The sequence below is a fragment of the Colius striatus genome, chromosome 4 (genome assembly GCF_028858725.1).
Source record: "Colius striatus isolate bColStr4 chromosome 4, bColStr4.1.hap1, whole genome shotgun sequence".
NCBI lineage: Eukaryota > Metazoa > Chordata > Aves > Coliiformes > Coliidae > Colius > Colius striatus.
Genome location: NC_084762.1, coordinates 23927040 through 23943674, shown reverse-complemented (window position 1 = coordinate 23943674; position 16635 = coordinate 23927040). Strand labels below are relative to the sequence as shown.

The window sequence follows — 16635 nt, the reverse complement described above, 5'->3', positions numbered from 1 at the left end:
GCAAGCCACAAAGTCTTAACTAGCCTCCAGACCACAGAATGTAACCTGGTTCCTTTTATTGACTACTACATACAGAGTCAGTACAGGAAAAGATTAAAATCTTACTTGGTGACATTTAACCATCTTTGCAAGGCACACTTAGGATATCTGGTGAGAAAGGCTGCTGCTCTGTGATGAGACTCCTCTTGATTTTAATATGGTTTTATCTGTCAGAGCTAGTAAGTCATAAATATGAGAATAATGTAATAAGGACTACCATAAACACTCACTTCTATTTAATTTCATTTTGGTTCCGTATTTAAAGGATCTACGCATCTTCACACATTTCCTTCCTCCTCACTGTCAGACACTGAAGCTCTCAGTTATGCAGGTAAAAAGGATTGACACTTTCCAAACTGTAATAGTTTCTCATTCTGTCTTGTTGAAAGAGTTCTGAGGGCTGGTTGGAGTCACTACTTGAAAAAAAAGGTCTCTGGTGATGATACTGAGATAAGTTTCCATGTTTTGCTATGTATCCACAGTCATGAAAAGATACAGAAAAAAGATTTTTAAAATGTGTTGTGATATTGCTAAACATTTTATCTTCTTCCCTCTCACTGCTTTCTTATTAAATAGTTCTGCCCATTGGCCTCAGAGATTATTAACAGTTTGCAATATTCCATAGGATTAAAATCAGTCACCTTAAGAACAATGGTGGCAAATATTCCTAAGGACTTTAAATCCTAATTTCTGGATATATGTAACGTGCTGACAGATCCTGACAGCAGCTATAAGAGAGGTATGTTCCGCTCCTTGCCTCTTTTCACCCCTTCTTGGACACATGCAGTTGCTTCACTGCTAACCTGCATACTATCTGTGGAGAACTGCCACGAGTTGCTGAAGTTGCTGAGTTGCTGTGCATTCAAGCACATAAGGCCCCTCTGGAGGTTTGGCTTTCAAGTCTAGAATAAAAACTTTGCTGGCATCATGGCATGCCTGCTTTAGATGCCCAGTCTGTGTGATACAGAATACTGGGAAGGTCACTGGAAAATATGCTGGGAACAGTTTGGGAAGGAACAATTTATGCTATCCTTCTAATACTCTTCTAATCTTTTACTTGAAGAGTTGCTATAAATTAAGCTTATACCTACAATCTAGCATAATATATCCCCTGTGCTGTAAAACACCTCATCAAAAGCAGGGAAGGCACAGAACTGACCACAGAGTCTGATGTTTGCTTGCTCTCCAAACAAACAAACAAACAAACAAAATTTCTTGTGACATAAAGATCTCTTTGAAATCTCCAAAGCAACTTGATGAAAGAGTGCAAATCTTCTCTTGGAAATCAAACTAAATCTAGCACTGTCTTATATTAACTATGGTCAGGCCCATGAATTTCCATACCACTTGTGGTGGAAATGGATTTGTGTTTTCTGGGTAGCAATTGACAGTTTATTTAAATACAAAGCAAAACAACACATAAAACATTCATTTCTCTGTAAAAGCTAAACAATGCTGCCAGAATTTAATTGCACTAAAGGACTTTGAAACCTAATTTTCTGATTTCACTTTAGGATTATCTGGAAACGAAAAATACAACAAAAATACATCAATAAAGCTTGACATATAAAAATACTATTCATCTCAAAGATGAAGAAACCCTGCTTCATTTTTTCAGAAAAATGTGGAAAGTCGGGGTAGTGTCACCGTGCCCTAGACCATTGCAAATACCAACAAATCAGAATCTAAATCACAAAATCATGAAGGAGACAGGGGAGACAAATAAAGACAAATTCAGAAGCTGTTGGGAGACAGGCTAGGTTGGTCCTTCACCAATGTCACAGAAGCTCTTTATACTGACAAAAGCGGAAAAAAAAAAGAGATTTTTCAGCTGTTCTGAAGTGTCTGGGTCATTTGAGACCAGTAAGAGTAAGGCACCTAAATACATATTCTCTCCCACAGCTTTAACAAGCCTTGTATATAAGAGTAAGAGAGGTTAAAGATTACTAATTCACTTCATGAGGTAGCCATGACATAGTGGGGCTATGATGATTTCCCAGTCTTGGGCTGCATCAGTGTAAGGGCATGGCACAATCTTGCATCTCATAGCCTTCAAAATAAACTCATCCATCTAAAAAAACTGTTCTTGAATATCAAATACCTATTGCATAAGTCTGTCGATACCAATATGGAAACATAACACCACATGGTTTTCTTTGTGAACTTTTAGTTTTGACATTCATGGGCCTCTTTCAAAACAAATACAAATCAACTGATTTAAAAAAAGTCACTGAACTAAATAAATAATAACTATATATCTATAATTAATAATCATCTATATTTATGGAAAAGATATACAATTATAATTATATAGTTACATATATTTTGTATATTTATAATTAACAGATATCAACATATATTTATATATTTATAATTAGTATATGGTAATAAAAAATAGCCAATGGAATGTCATGCTTAACATTTAATTGTTCTTTAGCTAAATAAATGCAATTAGGATTTTCCCTGTAATCTTTCTGAACAAGATGAGATATACACCTCATATCTACCCATGTATTCGTGCAATTATTGATAGGGTTGTTGACGGAAGATTAGAATTTGCTGGGTGAGTTGCTGACCAATGAACCTTGCAAGCATATCCAGGGATATTTGAAGTGCTAAAGGAAAAAGTTAAAGGTGGAATGAGAGGTGGACAAAGGGTAAATTAAATGACTATTGGCTTGAAATATGACTTACAGATCAGCTTTAAAATACCTAGTATTTATCAAAGATATACAGGGTGAAAATACAATGAGTAGAGCTTAGAATGTATGAACTTGCACAGCTTGTTTAAGATCAACAAAACAACTTTATGATGATCTAGCTGACCTGATCCAAAATCTTTAGTAAGACATAGAAAAAGTGAGTTCTTTAGTAACTTTTTTTCCCCCTCAGTTGTTTAGGTTGAATATCTGTTTGATATTTATGATTACAAGCAACAATCACAAAGAAAAAATAGGGTCACAAGGTTCACACAAAGCCCAAGAAGCAAGGAAATATTCTTTAAAAATATGATACAGATCTAGCTCGTATTTAGGTTCCAGCTTCAAATAATGGAATTTGGGTAGCAGATTTTAGGCCAACAGATGTGATTTCTCATGGACTGAAACACAAATAAATTCTCAAATGATTCTAAATTTCTCTAAATTTTTCCCATAATTTATTAATATTATATTTATTTGTACATGTAATATTATTACATTGCTCAGACACATCAACTTAAATTCTAGCTCAAGTACACCAGTGGACAGAGACAGTATGTGTCACATCTTGGAAAACTAAAGACTTTTGTTAATTCCAATGCTAATTTTTAATGTGAAAATAAAAAATATAGTTCCTTAAAGAGATGAAGGAAAGAGTTCTTCTTATCTGAGGTAGCACAACAAAAAATTTTGATAGCAATTGCTAAAAGGCAAAGCAGAGATGGACAAAATTCAAGGAAAAAAAAATTAACATGAATTCAGAGAGATAATCCATGAAGACTGGAAATAAAACAATCTAAATCCCCAATATGACAGTTTCTGTTGCAGCATAAAGTTATTTATAGAGTATCATCAGTCCCATTCTACACTGACAGCTCAAAATAGGACACTGCTGTATTACACATATATCCAGGCTGCCCACACACATGGAGGTAAGACCTAGTGATTTTCATTCATTGAATCAACTAAATACTTGAGATTGTAAATTTTGCCCCCATTTGTCCTTTGTGGGTCTTCAGATAACATTAATGATAACAGTGCCTCCTTTAAAATAACGTCTGAGGTATTTTTTGGTTCCTCTGTACTCTGCATAAAAATAAAGTTCCTTTAATTGCAAAGTACATAGAGCTTTAGTTTCCATACAGCTGACCAGCTACTTCTCCACAACCAAGTTCAGTACAGGATGCAAATCTGGACATGTGTGCAAGACATGGTTTATAAGAAAATTTTTTTAGTTGTGTATTTGTTGTGTATTAGGAAACTTGATTCTGAAATTCCTCAGCAGAATAGTAGAGTATGACCAGTTTTATTACTCTGGTGATGTGCTACATACGAGATATACCTCTTATGTATAATAATTTCCATTGCCTTCCTTGAAATTGTATGACTGTCACATAAGAAGAGGAGAGAAGAGATCACAACAAGAAGCCCTGTATTAACTTACAACAAGCTATAAGTCTATTTGGGGTTAACTAACATACTAACTATACAACTGTGAAGACATTAGAACATATTGTGCACCCTGAGGCATCTGGAGATGTGGGTGTGGATGCGGGACTATGACCTCATTTCGGTCATAGATGTGGTGGGACAGCTCAGTGACTGGAGCAGAGCCATGGGGGGGCTATGGCTTGTTCAGGCCAACAAGGCGAGAAGGTGGGGTTGCTCTCTATGTGAGGGAGCAATTAGTGTGTATTGAGCTCTGTCTGGGTGGGGATGAGGGGCAAGTTGACTGCTTGTAGGTGAAAATTAAGCGGCAGGGCAAGATAGGCAATATTCTTGTAGGAGTTTGCTACAGGCCAACTGATCAGGAGGAGGAAGTGGATGAGGCCTTCTACGAACAGCTGAGAGCTGCCTCACAGTTACAATCCCTGGTCCTCATGGGGCACTTGAACCACCCTGATATTTGCTGGCAAAGCCACTCAGCCAAGTACACACAGTCCAAGAGGTTCCTCCACAATCTTAATGACAACTTCATGTCACAGGTGATTGAGGAACCAACAAGGAGTGTGCTGCTGGACCTTGAGCTGGCAAATAAAGAATGTCTGGTTGGGGATGTGAAGGTTGGAAGCAACCTCAGCTGCAGTGACCATGAGATGGTGGCATTCAAGATCCAGTGTGGAAGAAGCAGGGCACCAAGCAGGATTGTGACCCTGGATTTCAGGCGAGCTGACTTTCACCTCTTCAAAGACTTCCTTGGAGGGATCTCATGGAATAAGATCCTAGATACTAGAAGTGCCCAAGAAAGCTGGTTGATCTTCAAGCGCCACTTCCTCCAAGCCCAAGATCAGTGTGTCCTCAACATGTAGAAAAGGAGGCATGAGGCCTCCATGGATGAATTAAGAGCTGCTAGGACAATTCAGGGAGAATGCAGCCATCTATGAGAATTGGAAACAGGGTTTTTGTACTTTCTTCAGAAGAGTACAGAAACTTTGCCATAGCATGCAGAGGTGCAGGAAGGCTAAAGCAGTTTTAGAATTAAACTTGGCCAGGAAAGTAAAGGAAAATAAGAAGGAGTTTTTCAGGTACATCAAAACGAAAAGGAAGATTAGGGGGAATCTGCTGAACACCGAGGGTGTCCTGGTGACAGAGGATGCAGAGAAAGTCAAACTACTGAATGCTTTCTTTGCTTCAGTCTTTACAGCAAAGGTCAGACCTCAGGAAGCCCAGTCCAGTAAGGATAGTAGGATATTCTGGACAACAGAGGACTTGCCCTGGGTGGATAAGGAAGAGGTTAAAGACTTGTTGTCCAAGCTTAACACTCATAGGTCAATGGGTCCTGATAGGATGCATCTGAGAGTGCTGAGGAAACTGGCTGATGTGGTTGCAAAGCCTCTCTCCATCATTTTTGAACAATCATTCGAGGTGCCTGAGGACTGAAGAAAGGCCAATGTCACTCCAGTCTTCAAAAAGGGCAGGAAGGGTGACCCAGGAAACTACAGGCCAGTCAGCCTCACTTCCATCCCTGGAAAGGTGATGGAACAACTTATCCTGAATGTAGTCACTAAACATGACGGCGGGGGAGTCAACATGGCTTCATCAAGGGGAAATCCTGTTTGACCAACCTGATAGCCTTCTGTGAGTGCATAATCAGCTGGCTAGATGTGGGAAGAGCAGCGAATGTCATCCACTTTGACTTCAGCAAGAATTTTGACACTGTCTCCCATAACATCCTCATTAGAAAGCTCAGGCTGTGTGGCTTGGATGAGTGGACAGTGAGTGGATCAAGAGCTGGCTGAGTGACTTAGCCCAGAGAATGGTGATCAATGGCACAGAATCGAGTTGGAGGCCTGTGGCTAGTGGAGTTCCACAGGGATTGGTTCTGGGGCCAGTCTTGTTCAACATCTTCATCAATGACCTGGATGAGGGGAGAGAGTGTACCCTCAGCAAGTTTGCTGATGACACCAAACTGGGAGGACAGGCTGATTCCCCAGAAGGCTGTGCTACCATTCAACAGGATCTCAACCAGCTTGAGAGTTAGGCAAAGAAGAACATCATGAGGTTCAACAAGGACAAGTGCAGAGTCCTGCATCTGGGAAGGAAATACACCATGCCCCAGTACAGGCTGAGGACTGACCTGCTCAGCAGAGAGAGACCTAGGAGTCCTGGTTGACAATAAATTGAACATGAGCCAGCAATGTGCCCATGTGGCCAAGAAGACCAATGGCATCCTGGAGTGCATCAAGAACAGTATGGCCAGCATGTCGAGGGAGTTTCTGTTCCCCCTCTACTCTGCTCTGGTGAGGCCTCATCTGGAGTACTGAGTCCAGTTCTGTGCTCCTCAGCTCAAGAGGGACAGGGAACTTCTGGAAAGCGTCCAGCACAGGGCCACCAAGATGATCAGGGTACTGGAGCATCTTCCTTATGAGGAAAGGCTCTGGCAACTGAGGCTGTTTAGTTTAGAGAAGAGGAGACTGAGGAGCGATCTCATTAATATTTAGAAGTATATAAATGGTGGATGTCAGGAGGTTGAGGTATCCCTTTTTTCTATGGTATCTAGTGACAGGATGAAGGGAAATGAGATGAAGCTGGAACACAAAAAGTTCCATTGAAACATAAGGAAAAACTATTTCACTGGGAGGCAGACAGAGCCCAGGCACAAGCTGCCCAGGGAGGCTGTGGAGTCTCCTTCCTTGGAAGTCTTCAAGATCCACCTAGATGCGTTCCTCTGTGACTTGATCTAGGTGGACCTGCTTCGACAGGGGAGTTGTACTACATGATCTCTAAAGGTCCCTTCCAAACCCTACTATTCTATGATTCTATGAAAATCTCCTGACCTTTACAACTTGAAAAACTAGAAGAAAAGAGAAAAGCATCATACATAGCCAAAAATGACCCAAAAATCAAGCCCGAGAGGACCCTAGAGCATTTGTTAGAAAGGACTGACAGACGTTAGTATATTCATAAGACATGGGAAAGATGTATCTCTGAAGGAGGATATGTGCAAAGAGAAGCTAAAAGTACCAGGATAATAATAAGGCTTATACTACAGTAAAGCAGCTGCTCTCCTGGGAACCTAAGAAGATGCAAAAATGTGCTGTGGTTATGTATGTGATAAAGCAGAAGAAACTGAGGTTAAAAAAAAAAACCCTTTGGTTTTTTGTTTTTGGATCATGCTGTCTAGCTCTTGTGTGTTCTTTCTTATGAGCTGCTACACCAGACTGTTGCTGCTAAAGAAAACAGCTAAGTGCCAGGCTACTACTAGCCAACATATAAAAATCCTCTGTAGTTATCATAATTTCTTTCTGTAACCATGACATCTCTCTTGTTCATATGTTTCCTTGTTATCATCCTAGCAGATTTTATTCTCAACAGTAAGAATTTTACAGTGTATACAGTTGAATCTGTGAAAGAGAGTAATGTAGTGAATCTGAGTGCCTCTACTTTGGTGTGCCTCTATTTCGTATGTGCATCTCAGAGTGTCTTTGAAGATTTTTATTTCCTGGTAGTGCTCAGGATGTTCCATGCAAAGCAAAGAATAGGATGAACAGGATTTTTTAACAGAGCATTTTCTGTTGCATTTCACACCCTTCTCCCTCAGCTACCAAAGCAGGATAGGGAATGGGTATTTACCAACATATTTGGGGTTTCTGAAAGGATAAAACCATCAAAACGATAATTTCCCAGAAATTATTTGAATCATGATGAAATGGAACATTTTGTTTCTACAATTTATAACAGTTTTATTTTTTTATTATAATAGTTTTATTCTGCTTTCAAGTCCCCTTTTTAGTATGGGGTAATATTTTTTCAGAAAAAAAGAAAGCATTTTCAGTGAGCAATAAATTCTCATTTGAAAAATGTCAAAGTATCCCCCATCCTCTACCTCAGAAATGACTCAAACTGAAAAATCGTAAGGCATACATGGTGGACGAGCTGTCAGTTTCTGAAGAAAAAACACATTATGGGAAAGCTCTTTGTCAAACCATCAAAATGACTATGCAAGGTGCAAGACAGCAGAAGATCCTGTTCCCAGCTAATTGTAGCCTATGAGCTTTCTGTGGTAACTTGAAATAATAAGGGATGCATGCATCCAGTCAGTTGGAAGCTGACTACACTAAAGAAATATGACTGAAGTCACTACAGATACACTGATGTGATAGTAGCATTTTGCCCAATGTGCTTGAGAAACCAAGAATAAAGGGTAGTTTTGGAGAATAGCTTTGTACAAGCACTTGCAGGACTTTGTCTTCCTAGAAACTGTGTGTATTAAGTTCCCATTTCTATCTGCTGCTTCCAGATATGGATTTTGGTCAGATTCCGTCCCCTCTCTGACACAGACAACCTCAGTGGCCTTGGACAAGTCACTTCAGCTTCCTTTTCTTCATCTTTTAAAAAATAATAATATAATCTACTTTACCAGTGTTACATCAATAGATTAGCTGATGCTTCAGAAGTGCTGCTCAGTAAACAACACTTTGTCAGAATGCATATGTATTGTGTAAGCGGTGCCCTCTACTGAGTATGATGAGAGCTGATGAATTATGAGTAGTAAGAAAATGTTAATAGCTGCCAGATTTTAACTTAACTCTGGAAGATTTTAATGTGGAACTAGAAAATATTGTCTCTTTCCCAATCGCTTTTGTCAAACTTCAGGATGTAGGTTCCAACAAGTACCACTGTAAAAATCAGGAAGATGCTAACACACTAAAGAGAAAAACACCAATGAGATTGATATGAACTGTTACTGTGTATGCTGGCATGCACTGAGTGTGCTACACCATTACTACACTAAGTACTGCTAACCCACTGACAGTGTAAGGGAGTTCTAAGTGTCAAAGAAGAGTTATTTGTGTCTGTCAAGCTGAGCATTTACCAGAGCTCTGCCCATGAATGCTACAGAGGAAATCCCCATCACCAGCGTCGGAGGCTTTTTTTCCAGTGACCCTTAAAACACCTGCAGAACTAAAATACCACATATAGAACACAACCTTGTTTCATCAGCTGATTGGGGAAGAGTTCAACAAAGGAAAAAGCTGGTGACTAGAGGTGGAGGAGAATTGTATGAAATTACATACCCATAAAGATACTTAAGAAAAAGAGAACAGCAGATTATTATGTTGGGAATCCATATGATGCAGTAAAATCAGTTTCTCTATAGTTTTCAAAATTCTTAGGTTCAAAATGCATCTTTTAGTAAGACAGAGATTTTTTTAAAATAGTTGTTATTAACAAGGAACAATGATTTGGGTCATTTCATTTATTGATAGCATAGAGCTTCTTAAAAGCACCTAGAGAATCTAGCAGTCTGAGCCTGCCTGGAAGTTACTGCAGTTGTGCTGTGAAGTTTCCTTCCTGTGTAAATTGCCCAAGGGAGATGAAAATTCAGTTTTTCTTCAGAATTCTAACCACTCTTTTCTTCTTTGATACACATTTGGGATGGAGCAGCAGCTACACACATGGGATCAGATTTTTAAAAGTGCTCAGCACCTAGAAATTTCACTGTGGTGTTTGTGGCCAGGTTTTCACAGGAGCTTAGCAATCAACTAGCACCCAGAATATGAGCTCTTTCAGAATTCTGGTTTTCATGTGTGGTTGTTGAGCTATTTTTGAAAGCCTGGCTGGCTGCACAAAACATATTCTTTAGCTCTCTGTTGCTTCCCTACCTCTAGTATATGGTTAGCCATTTGACACACAAAACAAAATGGAGTATTTATCTCCCACAAATAAATAAATGTTTTAAGTAGATAATTCATTTTCAAATCAGTAAGAAATAAAAAAAAAAAAAAGTAAACCATACATAATCAATTCAGAGTTTTAAGTCTTCTAAAACAAATTGCAGTAGTCTCAGCAAAATATATGAATGGGTACTCAATTTTATCCCTGTTCAAGAAATCTTGTTTAGCAAGTACCTTTACCTCACTGATTCCAACGAAATTTAAACTTCTTGAGTTTGAAGGAAAATAACATAAACACAAGAAGAGAGTTTAAAGTAAGCTGACAAGTAGAGAAAGTAGGGAAAAAAAACACATGAAAAAGAAAATATGTACAAAAAATGATAAATTTAAAAATACAACAAAAGCCTTTTGAGCCATTGGAAAATTGTTGTCCAATATACCTAATGAAGTTACACAAGCAACATACAATGAAGGCACACAAAAAAAAGCACCAAAGCATTCAACTTGGAACCTCACTAGTTAGTGCTATAAAAAAGATGAGATTCAAGCCTACAACTGTCCTCTGACAGTGCAGTCTACTCAATGGAGCACTGAGCTCTAAAACAAGACCATGACAAGGTTTGCAAAAGGTTTTTGGAGACCTTTTGGTGTAAAAAGGACTGCATTAGAAAAAGATTTTCAGAACGCTCTGTCACAACTTCCTAATTTTTTTACTGTCTTTTTAAAAAAAAAAAGTATTTCTGTTTTGCCCTTAGCAAAGAAATGCTGGAGAATTCCAGTTTTTAGACATATATTGAAACACAATCAAGGATGAAAGAGAGGAGCAAGTCCATCCTAAGCACATTCAGGACTGCATAAACAAACCAAGGATATTACCTTCCAGGGCTCAAGAGATGATGCAATTGATCCCTTTCCCCCAAGACAGGCTTTGATGAAAGCATGGAACAGAATGAGAGGAACTGAATTACTATCCAGGATTCTTGATCAAATGCAAAGATGAATCATCATAGAATCGTAGAATCACAGAATGGTAGGAGTTGGAAGGAACCTTTAGATATTATCTATATCACCTCCCCTGCTAAAGCAGGTCCACCTAGACCAGGTCACACAGGAACGCGTCCACATGGGTCTTGAAGACCTCCAAGGAAGGAGACTCCACACCCTCCCTGGGCAGCCTGTGCCAGGGCTCCCTCACCCTCACAGTAAAATAGTTTTTCCTTACGTTTAAATGGAACTTTTTGTGTTCCCATTACCCCTTGTCCTGTCACTCGATATCATCGAAAAAAAAGGGATGCCCCAGCCTCCTGACTTCCACCATTTATATACTTCTAAATATTAATGAGATCCCTCCTCAGTCTCCTCTAGAATAAAACAGCCCCAGTTCCCGCAGCTTTTCCTCATAAGGAAGATGTTCCAGTCCCCTGATCATCGTGGTGGCCCTGTGCTGGACTCTCTCCAGCAGTTCCCTGTCCCTCTTGAGCTGGGGAGCCCAGAACTGGACACAGTGTTCTAGATAAGACCTTACCAGAGCAGAGTAGAGGGGGAGCAGAAACTCCCTCGACCTGCTGGCCACACTCTTCTTGATGCATCCCAGGATGCCATTGGCCTTCTTGGCTATGAGGGCCAAGAACATTGCTGGCTCATGTTGGTTTATTGGCAACCAAGTCTCTCTATGCAGAGCTCATCTCCAGCAGGTCTGACCTGAAAAAGAACCCTTCCACAGCTCCTTTATGGAAATGGCCACTGGTCATTCTAGACTGTCACCAGATCACAGAATCTTAAGGGCTGGATCACAATCATAGTTTTGATTAATTTCAGATTCATAAATTTAGCACTTCTGAATGTATCACAACACTTATGATATGACTTTTTAAATGTGTTGAAGGCTCCCACAGTTATTCCATGTCTGAATCAGAGAGAAAAACTGGATAAAAAATTGCTTAGATTACTAAGATTTCACTTGTGTCTCAGCCTAACTTTTAATAACTATGGCCATCATTTTGTGCTAATTACTATTTTTTCACAAAGCACCATTTCAATAGCTTAAAGCTCAGAGTTTGGTAAAAAAAGGCACAGACACCTGTGTGTGTGATCATACTGCACCTGGATTCCCATCTTTACGACTTCCAAATTGTATGTAAGGACTTCAGAGTATTATCTAGAGAGTTGTATACATGCACAGCAGCTTTTCACAACACTGGTTTTATACTAGAGGCTTTTAGGCTCAACTGCAGTATAACTCATGACTTTTATCTTTTTTTCTAATTCCTTAAGAAAAAAGAAGAAAAACAAGATGGTTTCCTGTTCTGCCAAAAGGAAGAAGGGGTGGGTGCAAGGGTAACATACAAAACATGCCCAGGTTCACCACTTTTCCTGTTTGTCTCTGCAAAATTACATGACAGAGGACTCTTAGCTAGTTTCAGCTTTGCTAATAATTTGAATGGCAAGCACTTTCTTGTATGCTGTGAGGAAGAATAGTATCTCCCTTCTGAGCAATGACTGAGCCCCATGCCCAAGTGCTAGAGGCAGGAAGTGCAACTGCTAGTCCATGAAAGAGTGAAAGTGTCTTTCTACAAGATCTTTTACATTTTACCAACCTACAAAGTATATTTAGACGTCTAAACCCAATGCATTTATCTAACTTCTCAATTATTTTGTTGGGTGTGTAGCAGACTTAATACCCTCATGCTTTTTTTCCAGAACTACCAGCAAACACAGGTAGTTCTATGTAGGAAAGCAGGAAAAAAACCCAACTTATAGGGATCACTTTTATGTCTTCTGACTTTCCTCTTTCTTCTGCTTAAAATCACAGTAATCTTCATGTCCGACAATCCTTGACAGAGAATAAATATGAAAAACTTGGTGAAATATTTCACGTGGAATTTTGTTTTTCACAGTTTTTAGATGTCAGAATTTTTAGGTCTCAGAGATTTTGTCTACTATTTGCCAGAAATCAATGAAACCTATGACCTCACTCACTAAAAACCAGGAAAAGGATATGGAGAATACCAGACAAAGTAATACAGAATCTGTTGCTCAATCTTATAAATCCACCATGATAAAACACACTGCAAATAGCTCCAGACAAGATGCCTGTTGGCAGCATAGTGTACACATCAACTTCTAGTCTTCAAAGTTTGGCAGCAACCACAGTATGACATGGCAGAACTAAGCTAGCTCTAAGCTAGCTCTAAGTTAGCTCTGCTAATATCCCTACAAACTCAAAAGTCTCTGTTTAACATTATGTTGGATGCTATGTGTGCTGTATTTTTAAAGCACATTTTTCAATAGTGATTTTATACTTTTTTATGTTCTAGTTCAAGCAGAAGTTAAAAGTTAGATGAAGACTGTGAGAAATCTGATGACCTGTGCAGGAAATGAGATAAAACAATCAGGATGGTGCATTATGTATATAAAAGCTTGGTATTAGTCGGTTTGGTTGCAGTAATATCGGTCACATTTGACCTTAAAATGCTTAGCACCTTACTTTGCCTGTGAACCCACTACCATTAACAAATAAGGCCACGTGAAGAATGATGTGCTGTTCCTCACAGTTGTGTGACAGCATGTGATGGGCTGAAAAAGAATGTGTGTTCTCCCTGAAACTGATGGAAGAAACAAAAGGACAGATCTAAGATGGATAAGAAACAAAACAAGTTTTCTCGAGAAAGACTCAGGTCAGACTCAGCAGTGAAGCACTTTTATTAAGCGTTCTTGCAAGAGCAGGTGTCCTAGCCAGTAGGTACACCTGATAGGTACAATATTCAGCTTTTTATCCCTTATCCTGGCTGCAAGGTCCCTCCCTTGTTTCCCCATTGATTAGGTACTCCAAGATTTACAACTTTCCTACAATCCCCTCAGGGGATGTCTGGTTCTTGTATCTCATCACCCATTCCTCCACAGTCTTAGGATTTAAGACTCATCAGTCATCTGGTTAACACTACAAAGAAACAGATAATTGTAGAAATTCTTTATCTTAATATCTTTGGCTCTATTCCTGCAAAACCAACATTAATATACTTCCAAGGAATCTCTCAGTAACTAGGAATGTTTAGCACATAACTTTTTTTCCAAGGCCCGGCATTATGCTTTTTCTTCAGAAGGGAGGGTAATATTTTTACAATTTCTCTCCCTCCGCTTCCCCAAGTGAAGCATCTCCTCTGTAGTTTCCTCACAAGTGTGAACTGTGCAGGACCACTGAAAGGATAGAAAGACCTCTCAATCTCTTTCTACTTTCATCGTTTCTAGTTCTTACCATTAAGTTGTTACATTTACCATTTTACTTTCTGAAAAGTTTGAAAATAATTCTTAATACCAGTTCAAGCTACTAAAGACAACTTAAGGAAAGGATTAAAGTAAAAACCTTTGAATTTCACAGTTTGTGATCGAGCCAGAAGTAAGGTGTTCCTAATAGCATTCAGGGAGCTTTTGCAAACTCACAGGCCATCTAGTGACTGAAGTTAAAAATCACATGGTTTTAGCATGGCAATATTAAGTCATGCTACAAATGCAACAATAGCACACTTCTACCTAACAGACCTATTCATTAATAATAAAGAACAGGAAGCATTTGAAGTATGAAAGCATAGAACAGTTTGAAAATAAGCATGGATTTCTTGGAGGTAAGGACTGTTCAGGATGGCATCAACAAAAATTCCTTATTCATGCTAAACTCAGAACCATGTCTTCCATGTTCTCCCTGCTTGAGCCTTGAATGCAACACAAATCCATTTCCTGCTGCTGGCATTTACAGAAATGTCTGCGTTAGGTAGTCTCAGCATCATTAGGAACTACAAGTCAGTGTTTTGAGATATGATCTAGCAGATGTGCTCATACTAGCTTTACATGCAGCTTTTCTTGATTGAGAAAAACGGAAAGGCATCTGCTGAGTTCTTAAAACTTGGTTGTGCAATTAGTCTAGCAAGGTTAACTGCAGGAAGGAGAGTATACAATTATTTCAATCCCAGCCTAGGTTAGGGCCTGGTGATGTTGAAGAGTTCATTATACCAAGACAACATATTGCACTGGTGTTACCACAGTCAGCTTTTACTTCCTAGGATGAGCACACTAAGGGTAGCTTTTGGCCTGACAGTCAATTATTGTCAATCCACTATGACCATTCTATACTGGATGGATGGCAGGGTCATCTGGGCCATAGAACAACTCCTAGATGGAAAAAACCTAACAAACATTTCTGGTTGAAAAGCATGATGTATGGTGTTAGGAGCATAATTTCACTGAAACTATAATGTGATACAATAAAGAATCAAGCCTTAATGTTCTATGAAAAAATCATATTTATTTAAAACAGATTGTATTTAAGCTTACCGTAACACAGGTCTGTTGTACCATCATATCATATCTACTGTACCAGTAGACACCTCTCTGCCATTTTGTATCAATTTCCACAACTAATTTTGTATATCTAGGCTGAATGGTCCCTTAGATTTATACAAATCCACATTGACCACTGTAGGCATTTGCCACTGTAGGCCATATACTACCGACTCAGTTACATAAAAGGACTTTTCAAGTTCACTTTGAATCTGAAAGCCCACTTCCCGTACTTCCTGTGTTAACAGACTTCATTCAAGTTATGGAAAAGAATAGTGAGTTTTGCCCTGATTTTTTTTTTCATTATTTTGGCCCAAAACCAGATCTTAAATTGTTTTTTTCCCCTTCCCCAAATAACAGGAACTGAAGAGGCAGCATCAGAGTCATGCTAATAGGAGAATCATATGGTGCAGTACTTGTATAGTGAGCTTTGAAGCTTGCACATGGTTAAGCGGGATTAAGTCTACATCAGCATTGACAATGTCTTCAAAACTTACTGCACCAGCATAGCTACTGTTTGGATAGAAAGGAAATCAAAGATTTGTACATAATTCATAAGACAGCTGGTGGAGGCAGCTGAACCATATACTGCATGCTCCAAAATTCTAGTTATTTATTAAAATGACCCACAAGAAAAAACATTGATATGAACTGCCTTGTGCGCTTGGCATGTCCCAAGACGAAAACAATCATCTGCTGAACTTGCAGCACATAAAAAATAACAGCTCTAGTACATATGTGAAGAGAGGAGGCTTGGGAAGAATGGAGACAAGACAGAAATGTGTCATCTGTTGCCTTTTTGTCTAAGTCCATGATCAGACTGGAATGTTACTCCAAGCGGGACACATCGAATCCCGATTTCTAGTTTACAGGTAAAAGGCTGGAGTCACTTGCAAACAGAGAATATTCAACACATGTTCTCCCCTGGCACCAGAAAATCCACTGACAACTTCTACTTCAGAAAATGAGAGACGAATTGCTTTGGTTTATCAGAAATGTAGAAAGTAGAAATAACCCAAGGACATTGTACTTATGTATTCAAAGTATATGACAAGTTTGAGAGCTTTGTCTTACAGTCTTAAAGACAAAATAGATTAATCACATTATTTTTGACAGACAGAATATTCTATTAGAATATTTATAAGGTCTCAAAAGAGAGGTGGTGACAAGTCAAAGTTTTACTCTTGGAATGATGCAATGCTCATTTGAATTTGGTAAAAGACTGTGTAAATGATTAGGTTGGCATATATATGCTAAATGATCCAGTTCAGGAGGCAGAAACTTGTCTTTTACTTTTCATCCTCAAATATTGGGACTTCAGTCAATTTCCTAGGATAGTATATACAAGTTTTCTTTAAAAAGGAACTGCTTCTCTACTAGTAACACTTCTCTAATTCAATTCCTGAGAACACAGGAAAATTCAGCATTGAGTCTGGATGGTACTC

The 16635-nt window shown here is 38.9% G+C and overlaps 1 protein-coding gene across 1 annotated transcript in view; it reads right to left on the bottom strand.

The window, feature by feature from the left end:
• Positions 1–342: 342 nt before the first annotated feature.
• Positions 343–16635, bottom strand: part of SPMIP7 (sperm microtubule inner protein 7) — a 30471-nt gene continuing 14178 nt past the window's right edge. Inside the window, 5 exon segments of the mRNA XM_061994956.1 lie at positions 343–465; positions 467–518; positions 2550–2654; positions 7122–7140; positions 15615–15703. Coding sequence (XP_061850940.1) covers positions 343–465; positions 467–518; positions 2550–2654; positions 7122–7140; positions 15615–15703 — 388 coding nt within the window.